Here is a 22,421-nt window from a genome sequence, read left to right as displayed (position 1 = left end):
GACTAAGTTGCTTCAGTCGTGTCCGACTCTGCAACCCCATGGACTGTAGCCCGCCAGGCTCCTCTGTCCATGGGGTGCTCCAGGCAGGAATACTGGAGTGGGTTTCGTGCCCTTCTCTAGGGGATCTGTCCACCCCAGGGACTGAATCCCCGTCTCTACATCTCCTGCATTCGGCAGGCGGGTTCTTCACCACTAGTACCACCTGGGACCGTCCCCACCCCCACCAGTCCTTACCCGAAACTAAACCAACTCTGCCTGTGTCCTTAATGCATGTTTGGCTCTGCTTCCTTTCCTGCTCACTTTTCCTTCTTGAAAAATTCTCTCTGATGGCCGGGTGGGCTCTCTAGTTGCAGTGTGTGGGCCTCCCACTGTGGTGGCTCCACTTCTGTGGAGCACAGGCTCTAGGCTCCATGCGCTTCAGTAGTGGCAGCGCCTGGGCTTAGCTGCTCCATGGCCTGTGCAGCAGGGATCGAACCTGTGTCTCCTTCATTGGCAGGAGGCTTCTCAGCCACTGGACCACCAGGGAAGCCCTCACTTTTCCTTTTTATGATGGTGTCTTTTCTTTCAAGAGTTCTTCCTCAACTGAGCCCAAGCTGCTGTCATGTCCAGCCCTGGCCAGAAAGCTCACAAAAGTCAGCTTTACCACGGACTCGGGTGTTTGGTTTCGGTGCTGGCCTCGCTCCTATCGCGGTGTTTGGTGACTTAGTAAACACTTGCAACCCTGAGGCTGGCGGGGAGGGGGTGGTGCGGCAGGAAGGGTCCACACACCTGCACTCACACTGACTTGAAACACTCTGTTCTTGCTTCTTAGGTACCCAGATAAGCTGCTTCTCCCCCAGTTCTTTCTCGTGGCGTCAGGCTTCCTTTGTGGACTCTTATTGCTGGGCGGCCGTCCAGCAGAAGGACTCCTTGCAGGGCGATTCTGGAAACCTTCCGTTGTGTCTGCATAAGGTAATGGGGGATATTGCAGATCTCACGTCTTCGCTTTGCCTGCATGGGAACTGAGGTCCGGAGTGGCAGCGCCAGTCCACAGCTGCCTGTGGCCAACCAGGGCTGTAACTCAGATCTTAAAGCCATAGCATGTTCAAATCGGAAGGAACCTCTAAGATGACTGGATCCAGCGCCTTCCTTTAGCAGATGGGAAACTGAGGCCCTCTGATTTTAGCTCTGTAGTGGTTGGCACCTCATGTGTCTCAGTCACCTTTCTATCCTTGATGCCCAGGGATTTCTGAACCATAGGAGGCTCTCAGGCCATTTTTCATGCCTCAAGGAGCTTTGTTAAGAGAACAGCAGAGCTGGGACTCAGAGCTTCCACCAGCTCCTATCCCACCACATGCAGGACCTCTTGGAAAAAGTAAGGACAAGCCTAGAGGTCAGTAGCTTCCAGTTTGTGTGTTACTCCACCATCAAGAAGCCCAGGAATGAATTCATTTGGGGGTGTTGGTTGCAGCACAGCTTTTGGCATACACGCCTTTGCTTTCTGATGGGTCCACGTGCTGCAGGGAAGGGGAGATTGCTGCCTGGGAGATAGCAGTGTCCTGTAGAGAAGAGGAGCAGGCCAGGAGCCTGCCGGGGGAGCGCAGGGGCAGGGCACACAGTGGCTTTGCAGTGTGGGGCTTGGGCCAGAGCCCCCAGGTTTGTGCAGGAGAATGTTCTCTGCATAATGAAATGGCTCCACTGGGTCTTCTCTGTGCTTGTGAAAGTGGGACTTTGTTTCAACTTGTCATTATGTCAACCACTGGTCTTTTTGTCCATCATGAAAATAAGTAGAATGGGTATCTTGGGACTTCTCATCCACCAAGGAAATCATGGTATGTTAGCTGCTAAAAAGCCAGAGGCCAACATTTGAGGCTCTCCTGCCTTGAGCACATAGCATCCTTCTTTTTTAAAAAAGAACAATGTAAATCATTTGCTGTGACTCAGACTTGTCCCCTTATGTCTGTGTATCACGTGCCATTTGGCACAATGATGCTCTCCACTGACTCCCTTCTTCTTTGGGGTTGGGCTTTCTCTTTGACTTTCTGCCTTGGCGTTGATTGGGTCCTCATCAACTTTGCATGCCTTAGTAGCCGGGACAGCAGATAATAAGGATCTTCTGCATGGATGGGCACAGTTCTAGAAACTGAATGTCTTTGTTTGCACATCTAAATGCATGCTCTTGTAGTTTGGTGGTGGTTTAGTTGCCATGTCGTGTCTGACTCTCATGACCCCGTGAACTCTAGCCCACCAGCCTCTTCTATCCATGGGATTTCCCAGGCAAGAATACTAGAGTGGTTGCCATTTCTTTCTTCAGGATTATCTTCCTGACCCAGGGATCGAACCCACATCTCCTGCATTGGCAGACAGATTCTTTAATATTGAGCCATCAGGGAAGCTCTCCTGTGGTAGTTTAAGTCCATTTATTTTAATGGTCTTCTGAGAATGAGAAGTTGTGATCAGTGGCTGGGCTGGGCGCTGATAGATCCACAGAAGAAGAATGTATATTCTAGGATTGTCCAGTGTAGGAGGTGGCAGGGATATTAGAGACTGTGAAACTTCTAGAGCAGGAAGACGTTCAAAGATTCTGATCCAGATGCATTTTACATGTGAGGCTAAGGGCATCTTGGGAGGTCACGCCCAGGAGTCACAGAACTAGTTGCTGGCTGTAAGGTGAAAATCAGGTCTCTAGGCTCCTTTTGCCTCTGCAGGGTTGGGGAAGTCTTTTGGAATGGTGTGGGTAGCCAAGCTGTAAGTTTTTGATGTTAGTGAAAGATGGAGCTCTTTTTCTGGTGATGGTAGTCTGGCTTGTTTTGGTAGAAGTTTGGCTGAAACTCTGAGCAGAGGTCTTTCCAGATTCACAGTACTGGAGACAGAAAATTGAACAGGCCAAGTTGGAAGGACCCTGGTCAACGCCCTAGGCTTGAAAGGCCATTGCTGAGGAGTGAGGGGTAATGCAGAGTTCATCAAGCCCTCATAGGGTCTGGAACCTTGGTTCGAAGCATTTTAGCACCAATTTGGGAATTTGGGATTGTCAGTGTTGCTAGTCTACTGCCAGTTAGAAGCAAAATTAAGGCAGTCCTCACTGGAGGAAGTCGCTTTATCCAGAACCTCAGACCCTTGCTCCGGTTTTTGCATGTGGTGTTCAGCACTCAATCAGAAATAACCAGAGTACAGGAGAAATCCCAGAACTAGAAAGAGACCCTCAGACCATGAGAGCGCCCTCAGCCCCTTGCCGTTGTACCTGCCCAGCATCCCCCTGCAGCACCAACCCCCTCCTTTTGGTGAATGGAGGAGCCCCTTCTCCTGACCAAAGCCAGACCCGCATGTGACCCACCTGTGTTCTGGATCCCCCTCCCAGGTTATATGGACACTTCTCCCCATCTTTCTTGTCTACATCCTCAGCCCTTCCCTTCCCAAGGGCTCTCTTCCCAGTGATGTTTTAGTGAGTCCACCTCTGTAATGCGTGGTCTTGTCGAGGTCCCCTCCGCCCTCGTTGCTGAGTTACTTCTCTTGGGGGCACGTGCTGCTTGGCTTCTCTGGCATCCAGCCCTGTGGGCCACGCCCTCATGTGGGTGCTGTCTTATCTCTTGGGGCAGTGTCGCCCTTTGCCCGTCCCTGAGAAGCTGGGGTTCTCTCCCAGGGCACCCCCTCGGCACCCCTCCTGGAACCATCCCAGGCCCCGGTTCCTCTTACCTCCCGTGGGTCGTTGACTCTCACATCTATACCCCAGCCTGGCCTTCTCTCCTGAGCTCCAGATCCGCACGACCCGCTGAACCCCGAGCTTGGACCTTTGAAGGTCTGGCTCGTGCCTCCAGCACAGCTTCAGAGCTGACTTTCCATCCCCTGCCTGTCCGCACTGTGACCTCTAGCTTGGTTCATGACACCAGCCACCCTGTTAGATCAGCCACAGATCTGAGGGCCACTGTGACTCTCTCTCTCTCCCCACATCCTGTCTGTCATTGAGCCCTATCAGGTCTGTTTCCTTAAGTAGCTCTGAGCCCTTCGCCCCTTGGTCTGGCCCCTGGGACTGCCTGTCATCTTGGTCGAGTTCCACATGATCACAGGGGCTCTTTTCAGCCTGACTGTTATTTTCCTGGCTTCCCTGATAGCTCAGTTGGTAACGAATCCGATGCAGGAGACCCCAGTTCAATTTCTAGGTTGGGAAGATCTGCTGGAGAAGGGATAAGCTACTCACTTTAGTATTCTTGGGCTTCCCATGTGGCTCAGCTGGTGAAGAATCCACCTGCAACATGGGAGACCTGGGTTGGGAAGATGCCCTGGAGAAGGGAAAGGCTACCCACTCATTTCCCTGAACAAACACCTCCAGTGTCCTTATGAAATGTCTCTATTTCTTTTTTTTTTTTTCGTTTCTTACATGATATTTTACGTGTTTCAATGTCATTCTCCCAAATCTCCCCACCCTCTCCCTCTCCCACAGAGTCCATAAGACTGTTCTATACATCAGTGTCTCTTTTGCTGTCTCGTACACCGGGTTATTGTTACCATCTAAATTCCATATATATGCATTAGTATACTGTATTGATGTTTTTCCTTCTGGCTTACTTCACTCTGTATAATAGGCTCCAGTTTCATCCACCTCATTAGAACTGATTCAAATGTATTCTTTTTAATGGCTGAGTAATACTCCATTGCGTATATGTACCACAGCTTTCTTATCCATTCATCTGCTGATGGACATCTAGGTTGTTTCCATGTCCTGGCTATTATAAACAGTGCTGCGATGAACATTGGGGTACACGTGTCTCTTTCCCTTCTGGTTTCCTCGGTGTGTATGCCCAGCAGTGGGATTGCTGGATCATAAGGCAGTTCTATTTCCAGTTTTTTAAGGAATCTCCACACTGTTCTCCATAGTGGTTGTACTAGTTTGCATTCCCACCAACAGTGTAAGAGGGTTCCCTTTTCTCCACACCCTCTCCAGCATTTATTATTTGTAGACTTTTGGATCGCAGCCATTCTGACTGGTGTGAAATGGTACCTCATAGTGGTTTTGATTTGCATTTCTCTGATAATGAGTGATGTTGAGCATCTTTTCATGTGTTTGTTAGCCATCTGTATGTCTTCTTTGGAGAAATGTCTATTTAGTTCTTTGGCCCATTTTTTGATTGGGTCATTTATTTTTCTGGAATTGAGCTGTAGGAGTTGCTTGTATATTTTTGAGATTAGTTGTTTGTCGGTTGCTTCATTTGCTATTATTTTCTCCCATTCTGAAGGCTGTCTTTTCACCTTGCTAATAGTTTCCTTTGATGTGCAGAAGCTTTTAAGGTTAATTAGGTCCCATTTGTTTATTTTTGCTTTTATTTCCAGTATTCTGGGAGGTGGGTCATAGAGATCCTGCTGTGATGTATGTCAGAGAGTGTTTTGCCTATGTTCTCCTCTAGGAGTTTTATAGTTTCTGGTCTTACGTTTAGATCTTTAATCCATTTTGAGTTTATTTTTGTGTATGGTGTTAGAAAGTGTTCTAGTTTCATTCTTTTTACAAGTGGTTGACCAGATTTCCCAGCACCACTTGTTAAAGAGATTGTCTTTAATCCATTGTATATTCTTGCCTCCTTTGTCAAAGATAAGGTGTCCATATGCGTGGGATTTATCTCTGGGCTTTCTATTTTGTTCCATTGATCTGTATTTCTGTCTTTGTGCCAGTACCATCTATTTCTTAAAAAAAAAAAAAATATATATATATATATATTTATTTTGGCTAACAAGTTCACTCTCCTTTCTGGCCCTGTGATCCCAGCCTTGCCTCCACATGCAGCCTCACCCCCGCTGCACCCAGGGGCCCTGACTTCCTGCAGGTCTCCTGTTCTTGGTTGTTTCATTCACATTCTACTTTGAAGTGCCTTCCCAGCCCCGAATCCGGGGAACTCCTAATTTGGTTTTCTAGTCTCAGCTTAAATGTTATTTCCACTTACAAGCTTCCCCTGAACCCTAGACTGAGGGTTGTTGCCAGTTAAAACTGCTTCAAGGGCCAGGTGGGTGAATGTGAAGCAGGAATAAGACTGTGGGCTGGCTGAGTAGACAGTAGACCACACGCCCTGCCTCAGACATTCAGATGCTAGAAATGGGGCAGCAGCTGAGCAGACTATCATCTGTACCCCACCCTGGTCTGCATTGCTTGGTTGTGTATTCCCAGAGCAGCCTGCCCTTTCCATACGGTCACTACTTGCCTTGTGTGCTAAGTTGCTTTAGTCATATCCAACTCTTTGTGACCCCATGGACTGTATCCCACCAGGCTCCTCTGTCCATGGGATTCTCCAGGCAAGAATACTGGAGTGAGTTGTCATGCCCTTCTCCAGGGGATCTTCCTGACCCAGGGAATGAACCCTTATGTCTCCTGCATGGGCAGGTGGGTTCTTTACTACTAGCGCCACCTGGCGCTTGCCTTAATTCTTCTCAATTAATTCTTTATTTCCAAGACTCTAAAGTTTCATGAAGGCAGACCTGACGTGTCTTGTTCATCCCCGTGCCCGGACTCTGCACCGTCCATAGTGGGTGCTCGGAACACACGTGTGGACGGGAGGTGAGGAACGAGGTGGCTGCAAGTCCTGATCAGAACCAGACTTGGTTCTCCAGGAACCTTCTGACTTGTGCTCACAATGAGAGGGTTAGAGGCACGGGGTTTATGTGAACACTTCTCAACTCAGTTCTGATGTCAGAGCTACAGTGAGAAGACCCAGGGACTTCCTGGTGGCCCAGTGTTTGAGAATCTGCCTTGGAGTGCAGAGGACACAGGTTTAATCTCTGGATAGGGAACTAAAATTCTACATGCCATGGGGCAACTAAGCCCATGCACCACTGTAAAAGATCCCACACGATGCAACTAAGACCTGCCTCAGCCAAAAAAAAAAAAAAAAAAAAGACCCAGAATCCCCCTGAAGAAGTGGAACACTGACGTGTGCGTGGGCGTGACTTGGCAGTGCTGTGACTCATGCTGGCACTCCGCACCTGCTTTTTTCATGTCTCCGGCCCTTTTCCTCCTCCCTTTCTCTCCCACCCCTTATTTCTGGTGACTCTAGAGCCTGAGTTGTCTCTGGTGGGAATGTGGGTGCACTCACAGGACCAGCAGCTGGCACTCCAGGACTGTTTGATAACTGGTCTTTTTGGAATGTTCTGTTCTCTTTGTTCAAGTTCATAAAGTAGGCAACTGTTAGGCACGATTTCTTTCTGAAACAGAAAAGCCAGTTTTTGACTGAAAAACAAACAGACAAAAACAAGAAGAAACTTAAAAATAACAGAGTTGTCAGATCTTGCAGTGTTTCCTTTAAGTGGATTCAAAGAAGCTTAGTTGGAGGGATTCTCTGAGGCTACCAGACCAGAGGTTTTCAAACCTTAGCATTATCCATGTGAAAATACAGGACCCAGGGCCCCAGCCAGACTGCTGAGTTGACACCTGTGGGCTTGAAACCTGTGGGATTAAGGCCCAGAATATCATTTTTATCCACTTTTCAGGAGTCTGCTTTTGCTAGGCCAGATTAGGTTCCATTGTAGACACCGGTCATCTAAACCAGTGTTTCCCAGACTCTATGTGCACGCAGATTACCTGGAGATCTTGTTGAAATTTAGATTCAGATTTTTGTATTTCTTTGCACATCTCATTTTGTAGTGGTGGTTGTTTTTCTTGTTGAAAACTGGACATTGTTGAGAATATATTGTAGCCCAGCCAGATAGGTTACTAAACAAAAAAGCAAATAGCAAAGCAATCTTGGATGAGGGAGGGATCAGAATCTATAATCCAGAGTTGCTGCACTATAGACTCAGATTCAGTAGGCCTGATGGGGGCTGCATTCTGCATTTCTAACAAGCTCCCAGGTGATACTGAGGGTGCTTGTCTGTGGATCACTTGTTGCAAAGCAAAGATCCTGGGCAGGGGCTGGCAGACTGACGTACGTACCCCAGCCAGATCCAGCCCATCACCCATTTCTGCAGATAGTTTCATTGGAACACAGCCATGCCCTTTCCTATACATTTTACCTGTGTCTGCTTTTATACTATGACAGAATCACCTAGTTGTGACAGAGGCCATATGGCTCACAAACATTTCCTGTCTGGCCTTTTGCAGGAAAAAGTTTCCCACCCCGGATCCAGAGCTCCTAAGCCCTCCCAGATGATCCAGTGAAACAGAACTCACCGCCTCCCAGAACACTCTGTGCTGTGTTCATGCTGATCTTTGGGAAAGTTTTTCCTTGCTTCCTTGTGACTTGGTTCTAATTCTATTAACAGGAGTCTTGTCTTCTTTCACACACAAATGCTATGTTTGCCATCTTCTCTTTTCCAAGTCTCTCTTCCTGTTAGGTCCTTCCCAGGATGTCACTCAGCACAAAGCCTGCTGCCTTGGGTGTCTTCCTTTGAGTGCAGAATAGGATGACATACCACCTTTCTCCTGTCTGCTCTGTAAACCGCTGATGTAAAGCATTAGTCTTTCTGGGGAGCCCTTTACTCATTGGGCTTTGTGTAATTGAAGTTATCTTTAAGTATGTTACTGTCCAAGCAACAGGCATCCAGGGACAAACATAATTTGTGAATCTTATTTGTCTCCTCCCCTATAGAATTTGTTCTTGATTAACGTGACTCCTGCTGACTGATCCTGAAGTGTTAGGGTGTCACATCCTCCATGCTTCGTGTATCTTTTCCTGCAGGTTCTGCTTGGATCCTAACCATGGCTTCTTTGACCATCTCTATGCTGCAGAATCTGAAATTGGAAAGAAATGGTCAGATTTTCTTTTATTTTTGGTTATCTGCTACACGTCTCCACCAGGCTACTCTTGACTGTAGTGTCTCGTGTTCAGACTTTCTCATCTCAGCTCTGTCTCCCACATCACTCCTCTCTGCTCTGAGTCTGTTCCTCCTTGTTTCTTTATTTCAACTGCTGGCGCTACCACTCATGCCCTCACCTAAGCTGGAAACCCGGGATTATTAGCCCTAGTTCCTCCCCTTTTCCATCCATCGCTTACAGTTGGGCACCAGAAGATGTTTTTCCCTCTGTGTATTGAGTTAGCCAAAAACTTCATTCAGATTTTGCCCTAAGATGTTACTGGAAAAACCCGAACTAACTTCCTGGCTGACCCAGTAGCTCTCCAATCCGTTTCCTCCGCTGCTGCTGCCTTGCTAGTGCTAATCACCGCCCCTCTCTGCGGCAGTAACCTCCTGCCTGCTGCCTCCTCGTCTTTTCTTCACAGCTGTAATAATCTTTCTAAAATAAATTCCCATCATGCCCTCCACTAGTGGCTTCCCCATACTGTGGGAACTTCATAACTCAGTTCATGCTTCCCCTTGGCGTGGATTTCCTGGGGCTGCTCTGACAAGTGACCACGCACACAGTAACTTGAAACAACCAATATTTCCTCTCTCCTATATTTGGAAATCAGGGTGTCAGCAGAGTGGATTCCTGCTTTGGGGCTCAGAGGGTCTGTTGGTGCCTCGCTGCTGGTTTCTGGTCATGGCTGGCGGTCTTGGTGGTCCTTGTCTTATAGGTGCATCACTCTAGTTTCTGTCTCCGTCTTCACATAGCTTCTCCCCTGTGTGTCTCTGTGTCTTCTTGTGGCCTGCTTAGAGGAATACCAGTCGCTGGATTAGAGCCCACCTTAAGTTAGTTAGCTTGGTCCTTGGAAGAAAAGCTATGACAAACCTAGACAACATATTAAAAAGCAGAGACATTACTTTGCTTTCAAAGGTCCATCTAGTTAAAGCCACGGTTTTTCCAGTAGTCATGTGTGGATTTGAGAGTTGGACCATGAAAAAGGCTGGGCACCAAAAAATTGATGCTTTAGAACACTGGCATTAGAGAAGACTCTTGAGAGTCCCTTGGACTGCAAGATCAAACCAGTCAATCCTAAGGAAATCAGCCCTGAATATTCATTGGAAGGACTCATGCTGAAGCTGAAGCTCCAATACTTTGGCCACCTGATCTGAAGAGTCATCATTGAAGGCAGGAGGAAAAGGGGACAAGAGGATGAGATGGTTGGATGGCATTGCAGACTCAATGGACATGAGTTTGAGCAAGCTCTGGGAGATGGTAAAGGACAGGGAAGCCTGGCATAATGCAGCCCATAGGGTCACAAAGAGTCAGGCATGACTGAGCGACAGAACAACAGCAACAACAACTTAAGTCAGTATGACAGGCTTTCCAGGTGGCTCAGTGGTAAAGAATCCACTTGTCAATGTGAGAAATGCAGGGGATGTGGTTTTGATTCCTGGGTTGGAAAGATCTCATGAAGGAGGAAATGTCAACCCACTCCAGTATTCTTGCGTGGTAAATTCCATGGACAGAGGAGCCTGGTGGGCTGCAGTCCATTTGGTCACAAAGAGTCAGACACAACTGAACATGCAATGCTAAGTTAGTATGACCTCATCTTCGCTAGTTACATCTGCAAAAATTCTGAATCATGCAATCATGACTTTGAAAGATTCTGAGACCTCAGAACTAACTGGGAGTAGATAGAGCTTAGGAACAAAGCCGTTCCCCTCCAGTAGATGCACTTGAAAGCCTGGTAGTTTTTCTATTCTCCTTATTTGGACAAAAGGATTTTAAAGAACATAATTTCATGGCCCTTTTTTAAAATTCCTATTTCAGTGGAATTAATTGCAGTTTCATTGAAAATCACTTTTTTTCATTCTGATGGAAAAGAAAAAGAAAGGTTTAACTCTGAAGAAAAACTAAGAAATGGGACATTTCTCTACATTCAAAGTACAAGAATCAAAGTACAAGGATATTTAGAAGAAAACAAACATTCGATATGTAATACCTTTAAATATTCATTTTTCTAATTGCAGTGAGTGGTGTTGAACTATTCATTGGTGCTAATTATTACATGGTTTTGGCATGTTAGAAAAATTGTCACAGGCTGTAAATAGTTCGGCTTCCCTGGTGGCTCAGAGGTTAAAGCGTCTGCCTGCAATGAGGGAGACCTGGGTTCCATCCCTGGGTCGGGAAGATCCCCTGGAGAAGGAAATGGCAACCCACTCCAGTGTTCTTGCCTGGAGAATCCCATGGACAGAGGAGGAGAGAAGGCAATGGCACCCCACTCCAGTACTCGTGCCTGGAAAATCCCATGGGCGGAGGAGCCTGGTAGGCTGCAGTCCATGGGGTTGGACATGACTGAGCGACTTCACTTTCACTTTTCACTTTGACGCATCAAGGAAATGGCAACTCACTCCAGTGTTCTTGCCTGGAGAATCCCAGGGATGGGGGAGCCTGGTGGGCTGCTGTCTATGGGATCACACAGAGTTGGACAGGACTGAAGTGACTTAGCAGCAGTAGCAGTAAATAGTTACTTTTCAATTGAAAAGAATACTTGGAGGTAAAATGCTATTATTCAACTATCTTTGAAACAAAAGTGACTTTAACACATATTCCATAGCCCCAAGTTAAAAACAGTGTTCCCTCCATGGTTCTCAAAGGAAATCCCTGTTTCTTCTGGTTATGGAAGGAACACAAACTCATTTTTATACTAATGGGCAAACTTCAGGGCGACTAGGATTAAAGGAACACTGTATCTCACTGTAGCCAACAATAAATCATGTGGCCAAAATACAGCTAATCACAACCTCTTGTGTGTATCATTGTGTAGCAGCTCTTTGTAAATTGGGTTAGTGATTTTGAGGAGGCCATCCCATGCCAGAACCCCTGAGGGAAGCAGCTGCTTTGGTGGGACTTTGTGGAGTTTCTGAGCCATTTCTGCTATTTGTCTTGCCCCTTGGGCAGGGCTTCCTAATGTGGGCTCCATGATAGCGTCAGGAAGATTATGAACTGGGATGAGAAAACATGGGGCAGCTTTATTTTCTGTCTACTTCCAACTAAAACTTTATAAACCACGTCTGTAAGTGGTCAAGAATCTATAGTGGTGTTGGTACCACCTGTCACTGTCACCCATAGAAATCTCAGCTGCCTTGAAGTACTTTTTACTCTTCATCACTTCCAGGTCACTGTGTTGCTGGGCCATCTGTTATATCCCATCAAATGTGCTACTGCTGCTGCTAAGTCGCTTCAGTCGTGTCCAACTCTGTGCGACCCCATAGACGGCAGCCCATCAGGCTCCACCGTCCCTGGGATTCTCCAGGCAAGAACACTGGAGTGGGTTGCCATTTCCTTCTCCAATGCATGAAAGTGAAAAGTCAAAGTGAAGTCTCTCAGTCGTGTCCGACTCTTAGCGACCCCATGGACTGCAGCCTACCAGGCTCCTCTGTCCATGGGATTTTCCAGGCAAGAGTACTGGAGTGGGGTGCCATTGCCTTTTCCGTCAAATGTGCTAATAAGAACCATATACAAATCTGTCTTTTAATGTTGTGATAGCTGTATATCAGTGTCATCCATTTGCTTTGTGAATTTGTGTTACTTTAAGCATTTAAAAATGCTATTCTTCATGAAAAACAAGGCAAACTAAGGAACTGTCACAGAACCAAGGTTTCTAGGGAGACATGACAGCAAAATGCAATGGATACCCTAAATCTTGAAACAAAAAGAAGGCAATAATGGGAACACTGGAGAAATCCAAATCAAAGCCTGAAATGTAATTAATGGTACTATATCAACAACGGTTTCTTCCTCTTAACAAGGGTACCATGGAGATGTCCAGTGTCAGCAGTGGGGCATACTGAATGAGGGTCATTTGAGAATACTCTGGACCATCTTTGCAACTTTTCTATTAATAATCTATAGTGGCTTCCCAGGCTTTCCCAGTGGTGCTAGTGGTAAAAAACCCACCTGCTGAGGTAGGAGACGTAAGAGATGCATGTTCGATCCCTGGGTGGGGAAGATCCCCTGGAGGAGGGCATGCCAACCCACTCCAGTATTCTTGTTTAGAAAATTCCATGGATAGAGGTGCCTGGCAGGCTGCAGTTCATAGGACTAGAAAGAGCTGCATGCAACTGAGCGACTGAGCACACACACACAGTCTGTAGTGAGTCACACTCTCACTTGGTCTGCTGCTGGCTTCCAGAGATGTTGGGGTGGGGCTTTTGTGTCAACTCAAGGCCTTCGTAGCCTCTTTCTGTTACAACTCTGAGGAGCTATGTAGAGAGACCAGTCCAAAGGGAGGGAGAAGTTTTCCAAGAAGTAAAATGATTTGCAGTGTATTATGGTGGAAGAGGTATAGTTCTGGGATCAGAAAGGCCCAGCTTTGTATTCTGTCTCTGTCACCAGTTTTGTGCTTCATGGCCAGAAATTGCTCTGGGCATCCTCTTCCTCTTTGCAAAATGAGGCCATCAGTAATGGCTTTGCCAAGGTCATTGTGAGGGTTGACATTAACCTGGCCACTCAGTAGCCCTTCCGTTGGTTTTGATTGGTGTGTTTTAGTGCCTGTGACAGGCCAGGTACCATGCAAAGGATTTTTCATAAGGTATCTAATTTAATCTTTATAACACATGTACTGTATGACCATTTCATAGATAGGGAAACTGAGGTCAGAGGCTCAGCAACCTTGCTGTTAAGGCCACTACCTGAACTTGACTTCACATCTGTGCTGGCTGGCAGCTTCCTCTGTCTTTGAGGCTAAGCCTTTACTCCCTTCCCCAGGGGTCTTGGTTATAGGATGCTCTTTGCTATCTCTGACTGCTGAATCCTCTCTCATTGGTTTTGCATACCATCCAGATTGGGATGCTCCCCCATGACTCCCCCATAATTGTTCATTATGGTTGGCTTCTCCAGACTTGAGATTACCTGGCTATAAAATGAGAATGTTGTGTGGTCCTCACGGTCTGTCCCTCTACAGAAGATCCGTTCTGCACTTTGTGGATTTTACCTGCTTATTTCTGCTGTTTCACGGGGTGTTTACTGGGTCACTGAAACCAACATTTTTCTAATTTGTTTAGAGCAAAGTTGTGCATTTCTGTGTCATTCTCCTAGATTCCAGAGAGGGAGAAAAACAGAGTTCCAAAAGTCTTAGTGACCTCCTAAAACCATAGCGATTAAAAAAAGAAAACAAGAACCTGGAGGCCACTGTGACATTAACATCTTCCTTAATTGTGATTTTGCTAAGGGGTTATTTTAAAGGACCAGGGAATAATTTTATTTTTTGTTTCTTTTCTTTGATTAGAGTGGAGACATCATGTGTCATGATGTACTTGCCAATTATTTCAAATTGAGTCTAGCAAAGTTGGGGAGTTACTAGTGTCAAGTATTACCTGGACAGGTGAATTTAGCCATAAGATGTAGCTACTGGGTAAGGAGCCTGATTTTCACAAGCGATGTGGGATGCCTTTAGTGTGAAAATGAGAAAACCACTAACAGTGCTTGGCACGGTTGCTTCAGTGGGGGCTGGGGGTGGTCTGGTGATTGCATGATCTGCTCCCCTGTTTTTCAGTTTTTCCCCTACATCCTGCTGCTGGTGGCCATCCTGCTGTACCTGCCCTCCCTGTTCTGGCGTTTCGCAGCTGCTCCTCACGTTTGCTCGGATTTGAAGTTTATCATGGAAGAACTCGACAAAGTTTACAACCGCGCAATTAAAGCCGCAAAGAGCATGCGTGACCTTGACTTGAGAGACGGTGCCTGCCCAGCGCCAGAAGTTAATGAGAACATGAGGCAAAGGTAACTCAGCCCCCAGCCCATCGGGATTTGGGAGTACGAGTTTGCTGCCCTTCTCCTATCCATCTGGGCTTCGGGTTCTCACTACCAGTACATGGGGGACTGCCATTCGCCTTGTGACACCCGGGGGAGCCAGGAAGGCCCGCCCTCCCCAGATCTCATCCTGGTTGTCTGCCCCAGCAGCAGTCCTCACCTCAAGTCCTTCCCTTGTGGAGTGAAGCGTCACTCTCTCATGTTCTCAAGTGCAGGGCAAATTGCTTTGACCTTCCCCTTCATGGAGAAACACAGGATTATGAGGCTCCTGAGCACCGAGAATGGACATGCGGGAACTAGGGAACAAGTAGACAGCACCTTGCTTTCTGGACATTCTTCTTTTGGTTTTTGTTATTGACACTAGCAATAACAGCATTAGTAGGTCTCATTTGGGGCTTCCCAGGTGGCACTAGTTAATGATAAAAAATCTGCCTGTCAATACAGGAGATCCAAGAGGCGTAGGTTCAATCCCTGGGTTGGAAAGATCCCCTGGAGTAGGAAATGGCACTCTACATCAGTATTCTAGCCTGGAGAATTCCATGGGCAGAGGAGTCTGGCAAATCACGGTCCATGGGACTACAAAGAGTTGAACACAACTGAGCACACAGCTCTCATTTTTAAAAGTTCTTAATATAACTCAGACACTGTTGAGTTTTCCAAAGTGCTTTATCTCATTTAATATTCAAAACATCATTACAGATAACTACATTTATCTATCCCCCTCACTGCCGTTGTCCACCACTCCCTGCCCCGCGTGCCCTCCCCCCCCCCCACCACAGTTGAAAACTCTGTCCTGTAGCTTTAAGTGGGAGACCTGGAACCAGGACCAGGTTTAGTTCACAGGCTAAACCCACACCCTCTCAGCTGTCTGCCTCCCACTGCTGGCCTATAGGAGGCAGATGTGTTCTAGTTAGGCTGGAAAAACTGTCTTTATTCTACACACTTGAATGGAAAATTATAGTTTACAAAAACAGCAGTAGACTAAGAACAATCAAGTTCATGTAACAAACATTTACCTTTCAATAGGATGACTGAAGCGATTTAGCAGCAGCAACCAGGAGTTGTTCTAACAATTTACAAGTAGCACATTTAACGAATTAGACCTTCCTTAAAATATCAAGTTGGGGGAGAAGGGTTTTATTGTTACTTTTCCTTCTTTTTTAAAAAAAAACAAAAAAACTAATTTAATTCCCTGGGTACTCCAGTGAAGTTACAGGTAGAGAAGTATGGAAGGGAAGGTGATGGAAATTTTCCACGTGGTACCATTGAGTGTGTTTCTATTTGATGGTCTTGGTGAGGGTTTAAATTATTTTTGTTTCTTTTTAGTTCACAGGAAAGCCACTTCAGGTACCCAATTGTGGAACAGTACTTAAGGACAAAGAAAGCCTCCAGACATTTAATCATCAAGTACATGAGCTGCCGGGTGTTGTCACTCAGCACGATACTGTTAGCCAGCATCTACCTGGGCTATTACCTGAGCCTTTCCTCCCTCTCGGATGAGTTCGTCTGCAGCATCAAATCTGGCATCCTGAAAAATGACAGCACCGTCCCTGATAAGTTCCAGTGCAAGCTCATTGCTGTTGGTATCTTCCGGCTGCTCAGTTTCATCAACCTTGTGGTGTATGTTATGCTGGTTCCGGTGGTGGTCTACTCCCTGTTTGTTCCCTTCCAGCAGAAGATGGATGTTCTCAAAGTGTATGAAATCTTGCCCACGTTCGACATTCTGCAGTTGAAGTTGGAAGGGTACAATGACTTGAGCCTCTACGTTCTTTTCTTGGAGGAGAATATCAGTGAACTCAAGTCATACAAATGCCTTAAGGTCCTGGAGAATATTAAAAGCAGTTGTCAGGACGTTGACCCCATGCTGCTCCTGACCAACTTCGGCATGATCAAGATGGACATGGTTGACGGCAAAAATCCCGAGCCTGTGGAAATGATGGTGGAGGAGCTGGGAGACCAGACGACAGAGCTGCAAGGTAGGCCTGGCTCTCAGGGAGCTGGGGAGCCCATGGAACCCTCTGTGCGCCTCCGATGACTGACTGGCAGTGTCTGCCCCGCCCACTGGTGTTAGCCCATTTCTCTGGTGTGATTAGCAGAAACCCCACAGTGCTGGGAGAGAGGGGGGCATCGGTGCTGCCTCAGGTTTCCAGGGGACACACCTGTTGCTCTTCCTTCTCATTCTCTTCTGTCTCATACTCCACTTCTTGCTTGAGCATTCTTCTCTGACGTCACTCTTGCTCATTTTTGTTTTGTTTTACTGGCTTATCTCCCTGTCCCTCTGATCGTCTTGTTGGTTGTTCTCTGTCTCTTACAGAAGGAACTGGGAGTTTATTGAGTTACTTGTCACCCTGACCCACCTTCAGCCATTCTGCAGCGAAGCTAAGATTAAGTGGATAAGGCAGAAACCAACAGCTAGATTGATTGTTAGTTAGTGCCAATGGAACCTGCTGTGGGATTTCCATCATAAATGCTTGTTTTCTGTTCTGACAGATTTGAATGTACACAGTGAAACAAAAATAAGTAATAGAGAGAAGAATGCCCGACAGAGACTTCTAGACACTTCTTGCTGATGATTTTTGTCCTGTGAACTTCAGATCGGTGACTTCAACCTGGGATTCGTTTTGGCTGCAGCACCTCTAGCAGGCACCCAGCTGACTGGCAGTAAATGGTTCTCAGCAGAGGTACTGAGCATGTCTTACTGAGGCTCTGGTGGAAACGATGGTCAACAAACATTGTGGAGGGTGGTTCATGAACTTCCTACGAGACAACGCGGAAACAAGTGAGCCTCTGCAAATGTCGATGCGAGCATCCTCATCAGATGGAAAGTGGTAAGGCTAATCTCAGGAAGAGGAGTAGTGCTTTAGTGCCACAAACAAAACGCCTTTCTGTGCGGATGGTGCAAAGAGCCTCCGAACTACAGAGAACAAGGACTGGGGGAGCTTTTTGTTTTGTTTTATGGGGTGATAATATCAGGGTATAATTAAATATGAATCTTGTCTATGTCCCAATGACTGTTGGAGGAGAAAACATTCACTGGCTGACTCTGGACCCACGGGGGCCTCTTCCTGGCGGTGCCCCAGGCTGGGAGAACCGCTGGCGCTTCTGTCCTAATAACCAGGCTCTGGGCCCTGCCACCTGTCACCCTTGGTCAGCCTAGACCCTCTAAGCACCATGTGATGCTCTGCGCTGCAAAGGTCAGTGGACCCCAGTGCTGCTCTGGCTGAGAACTTCGTTAATAAGGTAGAGTTGAAAGGATGTTTAATTGTTGACTTCATACAGGAAGGAACGCTTCTAAATGAACCCAGTGGGGGAAAACGAACATACAAAACAAGTTAAAGTGACTACTTCAGAAGAGGTTGTCTGCAGGGCGTTCCTCTGTTATCAAAAGCATTTGAGACAGGATGCTACTGAGGCAAATTCACAGAACACAGAAGGCTTAAAGTGAGGGACATTTCTTGCCTATTAGGATCAGAATGTGTAAATGACATTTGTCATGTGCACACTGACATATGCTCAGACCCAGAACAATTTCGCAGTGTATTTATATTTAAAACCATCTTTGAAAATTTTCTTTAATTTTAGAATTGTATGATATCAGAATTGAGGCCATTTGGGAAGAACATTCTAGCATTAATGCAGAATTATAGAATAAATGTTACAAATTGTATATTGTGTATCAACCAAGCATTATTTCGTAAACATTCAAGGCTGACTGGGAATATCAAAAACCTTTTCCCAATTCCAGTCATGTAAATAGATCCCAACTATGTTTACATTTTATACAAAATTCTTAAAAAGGACGTCTGTGGACATTCCTGTTTTTATTCTTGGAAGTTAAAATTAGTACATTGCTACTGAATAATCCTCAGGAGCCTCCAAGTTTATGTGTGGCTCTTAGGGACAGTTGTTTATCTGATCTAATTACATAAGCTGCTCTCTGCCTTTCAGAATATTCGCAGAAGTGGATTTTATTTGTGTTTCTGCGATGGTTTCTGAGATGGAAAGCTAATAATAAATATCCAGGATGCAATCAGTGTTTTAAATTATTCTTACTGCATAATATTTATTACCCTTGAATAATAGTGTGACTTAGAAATGTCAGTAATCTAACTCATCAGTTTTGCTACTTTTTATATCACTGTATCAGGTGTTTTATTGTAGTTCTCTCCACCTGTTTCTTTGTGTAATTTGAAAATTTTCTGAAATATAGTTTTCTATGACTTGATTTTTTCCCCCAAGCCTCAGATTCTTTATAGACTGCCCCTAATTTATAGTTTGAAGTGGATACGTTATTATAGGAGATCAGGAACTCTCTCGGCCCCTTATCCCCCCATCCCTACTCTCTGAGTTCCAGTAGCATCTGTGACGTCCCAGAGGTCAGCTAGTGACTGGCTGCGTGGATGTGAATAAGGCTGGTGCCCACCTTTGAGGAATTCAGAGACTAGTAAAAGGCAGTGAGGACAGAGGCAGGTACCAAGAGGAAGAGTAATAACCACAATGAAGGTCCTTCCAGAGAACTCCCAGCAAATGCTGTGTTCTTGGGGAACACAATACTATTTTTCTCTTTCCCATCATTTCTAGCTGATAGTTTTGAGAGTATAGTTATTGCTTTTCCCGGAAGTTCTTTAGCCACGTATCCCCCAAGCTGAAGCTTGAACAAAACAGTAACATAGACAGTGATTTTGAACAGAAAGAACTCCAATCACACTTTGTATCTTACCTTGCAGGACATGGGGAACACAAACCTGGAGGTACGTGATGCTGTCCGTGAACAAGCACGGTGATAAGAGGCTAATGGGCACATCTGGCCATACATTTTGACTTGAGGAAAAGCGTTACTAGGAAAGTTAACTTCTCCATCTACTGCTGGCTTAGGTGAGGACCACCTTTGAGCAGATTCCCAAGAATGAGGAATCGATCATTGCTTTACAAAAGGGGGCAAACAGATCCTAAATGACCACTGCCAGTGGCAGCTAACTTTGTTCCGGCTGGTGTCTTCCTAATAAACCACCACACGTCCTCTAACCCAGGCTTGCAGCGCCAGTGTTGCGTCTGTGGTCTGACCGACCGTTCTCACAGCAGTGTCTGGCTCCTCCTTTAATTTCACCAAATGACAGGCAGACACATTCTTAAGACAGAGGCTCTTAAACTTTTAGGAAATTACAAACCCTCTTGTAAATATATTTTCTAAAGCTAGGGACCCTCTCCTCAGACACACACACAACACTAAATACCCGTCAGGGGTCTTCGTGGTCCATACACCCCAGGTTAAGAAGCTGGGCTCTAATGGTTGGGGACCAAGCCACGTGGCAGGGAGATTCCCGTAGCCCTTGTGGAAAGTTGCCGCTCCCAACAGTAAGTCTCAGCTGCTGTTTACTGATTAGAGTTTACACACTTAGAATGAGCTGTCCCCTTGAGTAACTGACATCGTTTCCTCAAGTCAGACTGAAAGAGTCCGTTAAGGGAGCAGGGGGTGGGCAGTGGCACAGCCTGGTCAGGGGTCTGCGCGGACTGCGTCCTCTCAGCCTCCAGATCGCGGCATCGTCCCCTGGGGCCAGCCTTGCTGGGCTGGGGGAGGGTGGGCACACCTCTGACCCGCACGATGCTTTGTCCTACTTCGTAAGTGTCCTGGGAGAAATGGAGAAATGTGCCACATTGTGTGGCAGGTCCTGTTTGGTGTTTGTGTTTCTTTTGTGGAAGCTTGCTGTTCTGAGCACCCTCTCCTTTGCAAGGATGAGCTAAGCTGGGACAGTGGCAGGGTACTGCAGGCACTGACCCTGTGAGAACTGTTCAACTCTTAGAGCTGGATTGTTGCACAGCTTTTAAAATGCACGCATGTTGGTTTCTTTTGCTTCTTTCATTTTAAACCCATTGCCGTATCACAAATTCCAGGAGAACAGTGACTGGCTTGGACTAGGCATTCTGTAAATACTTGAACAGAAGAACACACCGTTATAATAAATCCTAGTTTGTGGACAACTGTAATTTGATTTTCAAAGGCAAATGGTCCTCTGCAGGTCAGGGGAGGGGAGGCTTATTTAGCCTCTTGCTGGAGAAAGGACCTGTTCTGCAAATGGATAGATTTCTGCATGTAAGTAGTGCCAGTTCTTAGCTTTTTATTTTGGAGTGAATTGCGATCCTTTCCATGTTCAATACAAGTTTTCAGTGTTGCCTCCCAGAGATCAGGGCAATTTTAGTTATAAAGGTCTCTGTAATTTCCCAGAATAATTTGAAAAGGGATGTTGACTGAAATGTGCAATTCTGAGTAATTTCATCTGAGGGTACTAGGATGAAATGGCTCCTCCTGGGCAGTCATTGGCATTTTTGTCATGTTTTTCACAAGTAAAGTAAAACCTTTGAAAAAGTTTGGCAAAGATGACATTGTGTTGTTTATGGAATGTAATACACGCTCATCCGTGATTGGTTTGTCCTGCCTGCTTTAGATGAAATGTATTGTCTTTGGGGGTTCTCTTTTTTGCTGTAATAATACTTGTCTCTTAAAGCACGTCATTGTTCCTGAAAGTTATAAAAGTTTCTCATGCCTTGAATACTTTCTCTGTGCCTCATCAGAAGAGGAAAAAAGAATTCTGCAGTGTGCCAAGGGTTTTCTACAAAAACTGAAGCCACCAGCTCCTCTTTAACGAGTTGACTTTTTTAAAAGCACAGTAATGACAGTTTAATGGTATTCCATAAAGTGGTGCTCTAGGCAAAAATTACATTCTTTTTAATGACTACATTTCTTCAAACCTTTTAAAGAAAAATAGTATTTGTTTTTTTTCTTTCTGTGTCATTTGGTAAGAATGATTTGGTTTCTATTCCACAGAGATTGAAGGATGGGAACAAATTAGTCTTAGAAAATGTTAAAAACCAAGAGCCTCAAAATTTCTGTATTTGGGTGATTATCACCATTCTATTTCATATTTCTACATAAGTCACCTGTCCACGCCCTGCTTTCTGACCATGCTGATATTTAAGGAGAGTTGAAAGGCTGAACACCAAGGCTGCTGTGTCTGTATGTAAAAGTGAAATGGTGTTTCTGTTCTGCACTGTTGTGTCTACCTTAAATAAAACTTTGTTTCTAATGAAAAATGTGCCTTAATGTTTCTTGTCTTCTCTTCAGGGAAGATGTGGCAGAAGATGAGTCCCCAAGTGTCTTGAAGCCTGTTCCTTTGCTGAATACCTGAGATTCAGTAGGCTTCATGGCACACATGAAAATCCAGCTAGCTGGCAGTAGCTAAAGGACAAAAAGTCCTTGACTAAGAAATTCCCACAGAGTCTGGAATTTCTGAAGCAGAGATCACATGCTGTCTGATTGGGAGCTGCGTGCCCGCCCAGGCGTGGAGAGGGAGGAACCGGGGCTTCTTGCTGCTAAACACGGGTCTGCCTGCCTCCCTCTCCCAAGAAGGGGACTCTCTTGTACAATGGTCAGTTAGCACCATTGACTGTTGTGGGTAATAAATCAGCTGCCTGAAATCTTAATACAGTGCCTGGCCCATGGTGAGGTCTGTAAGGCCTGTAAGTCCTAGCTGTAACTGTCATCAGCTCCTCCTGCAGCCCCACTGTTCCCTAGGCGGGCACCCCCAGGGAGCTTGGAGGTTGTGTTAGTCTGTTGTTGCATAACATTTTACTACAACCATTGCAGCTTAAAGCAACACATACTATTATCTGGCTATTATAATAATAATGTATTATTATTATATTATTAAACCCAGTTTTCTGGGTTAGGCGTCTGAACATGGTTGAGCTGAGTCCCCTGCCCAGGGTCTGACAAAGCTGCAATCAAGGTGTGGATTGCACCTGGGCTCTAATCCAGAGGCTGTACTGCGGAAGGGACCGCTTCCAAGCCCCCCTGCCCCGAGTTGTTGACAGATTT

General features: G+C 45.9%; 1 protein-coding gene across 4 annotated transcripts in view; it reads left to right on the top strand.

The window, feature by feature from the left end:
- The window catches only part of PANX1 (pannexin 1), a 59,163-nt gene extending 37,533 nt beyond the window's left edge, over nucleotides 1–21,630 (top strand). The window contains exons 2-6 of one of the 4 annotated variants that reach the window (XR_011463067.1): nucleotides 812–951; nucleotides 14,295–14,518; nucleotides 15,875–16,524; nucleotides 17,039–17,376; nucleotides 19,276–21,630. Coding sequence is in view for 1 of the 4 variants with exons in the window: in XM_005892048.3 (XP_005892110.2) it covers nucleotides 812–951; nucleotides 14,295–14,518; nucleotides 15,875–16,524; nucleotides 17,039–17,118 (1,094 nt within the window). In the remaining 3 variants the exon portion in view is untranslated. Of the gene's footprint in view, nucleotides 1–811; nucleotides 952–14,294; nucleotides 14,519–15,874; nucleotides 16,525–17,038 lie in introns of all 4 variants that reach the window. The other 3 variants (XR_011463066.1, XR_011463065.1, XM_005892048.3) reach the window with 3 other exon arrangements.
- The last annotated feature ends 791 nt before the right edge of the window (nucleotides 21,631–22,421 follow it).

Source organism: Bos mutus, chromosome 29, assembly GCF_027580195.1.
Source record: "Bos mutus isolate GX-2022 chromosome 29, NWIPB_WYAK_1.1, whole genome shotgun sequence".
NCBI classification, from domain to species: domain Eukaryota; kingdom Metazoa; phylum Chordata; class Mammalia; order Artiodactyla; family Bovidae; genus Bos; species Bos mutus.
Note: the sequence above shows the minus strand (reverse complement) of the source record. Positions and strands in the feature narration are given on the sequence as shown.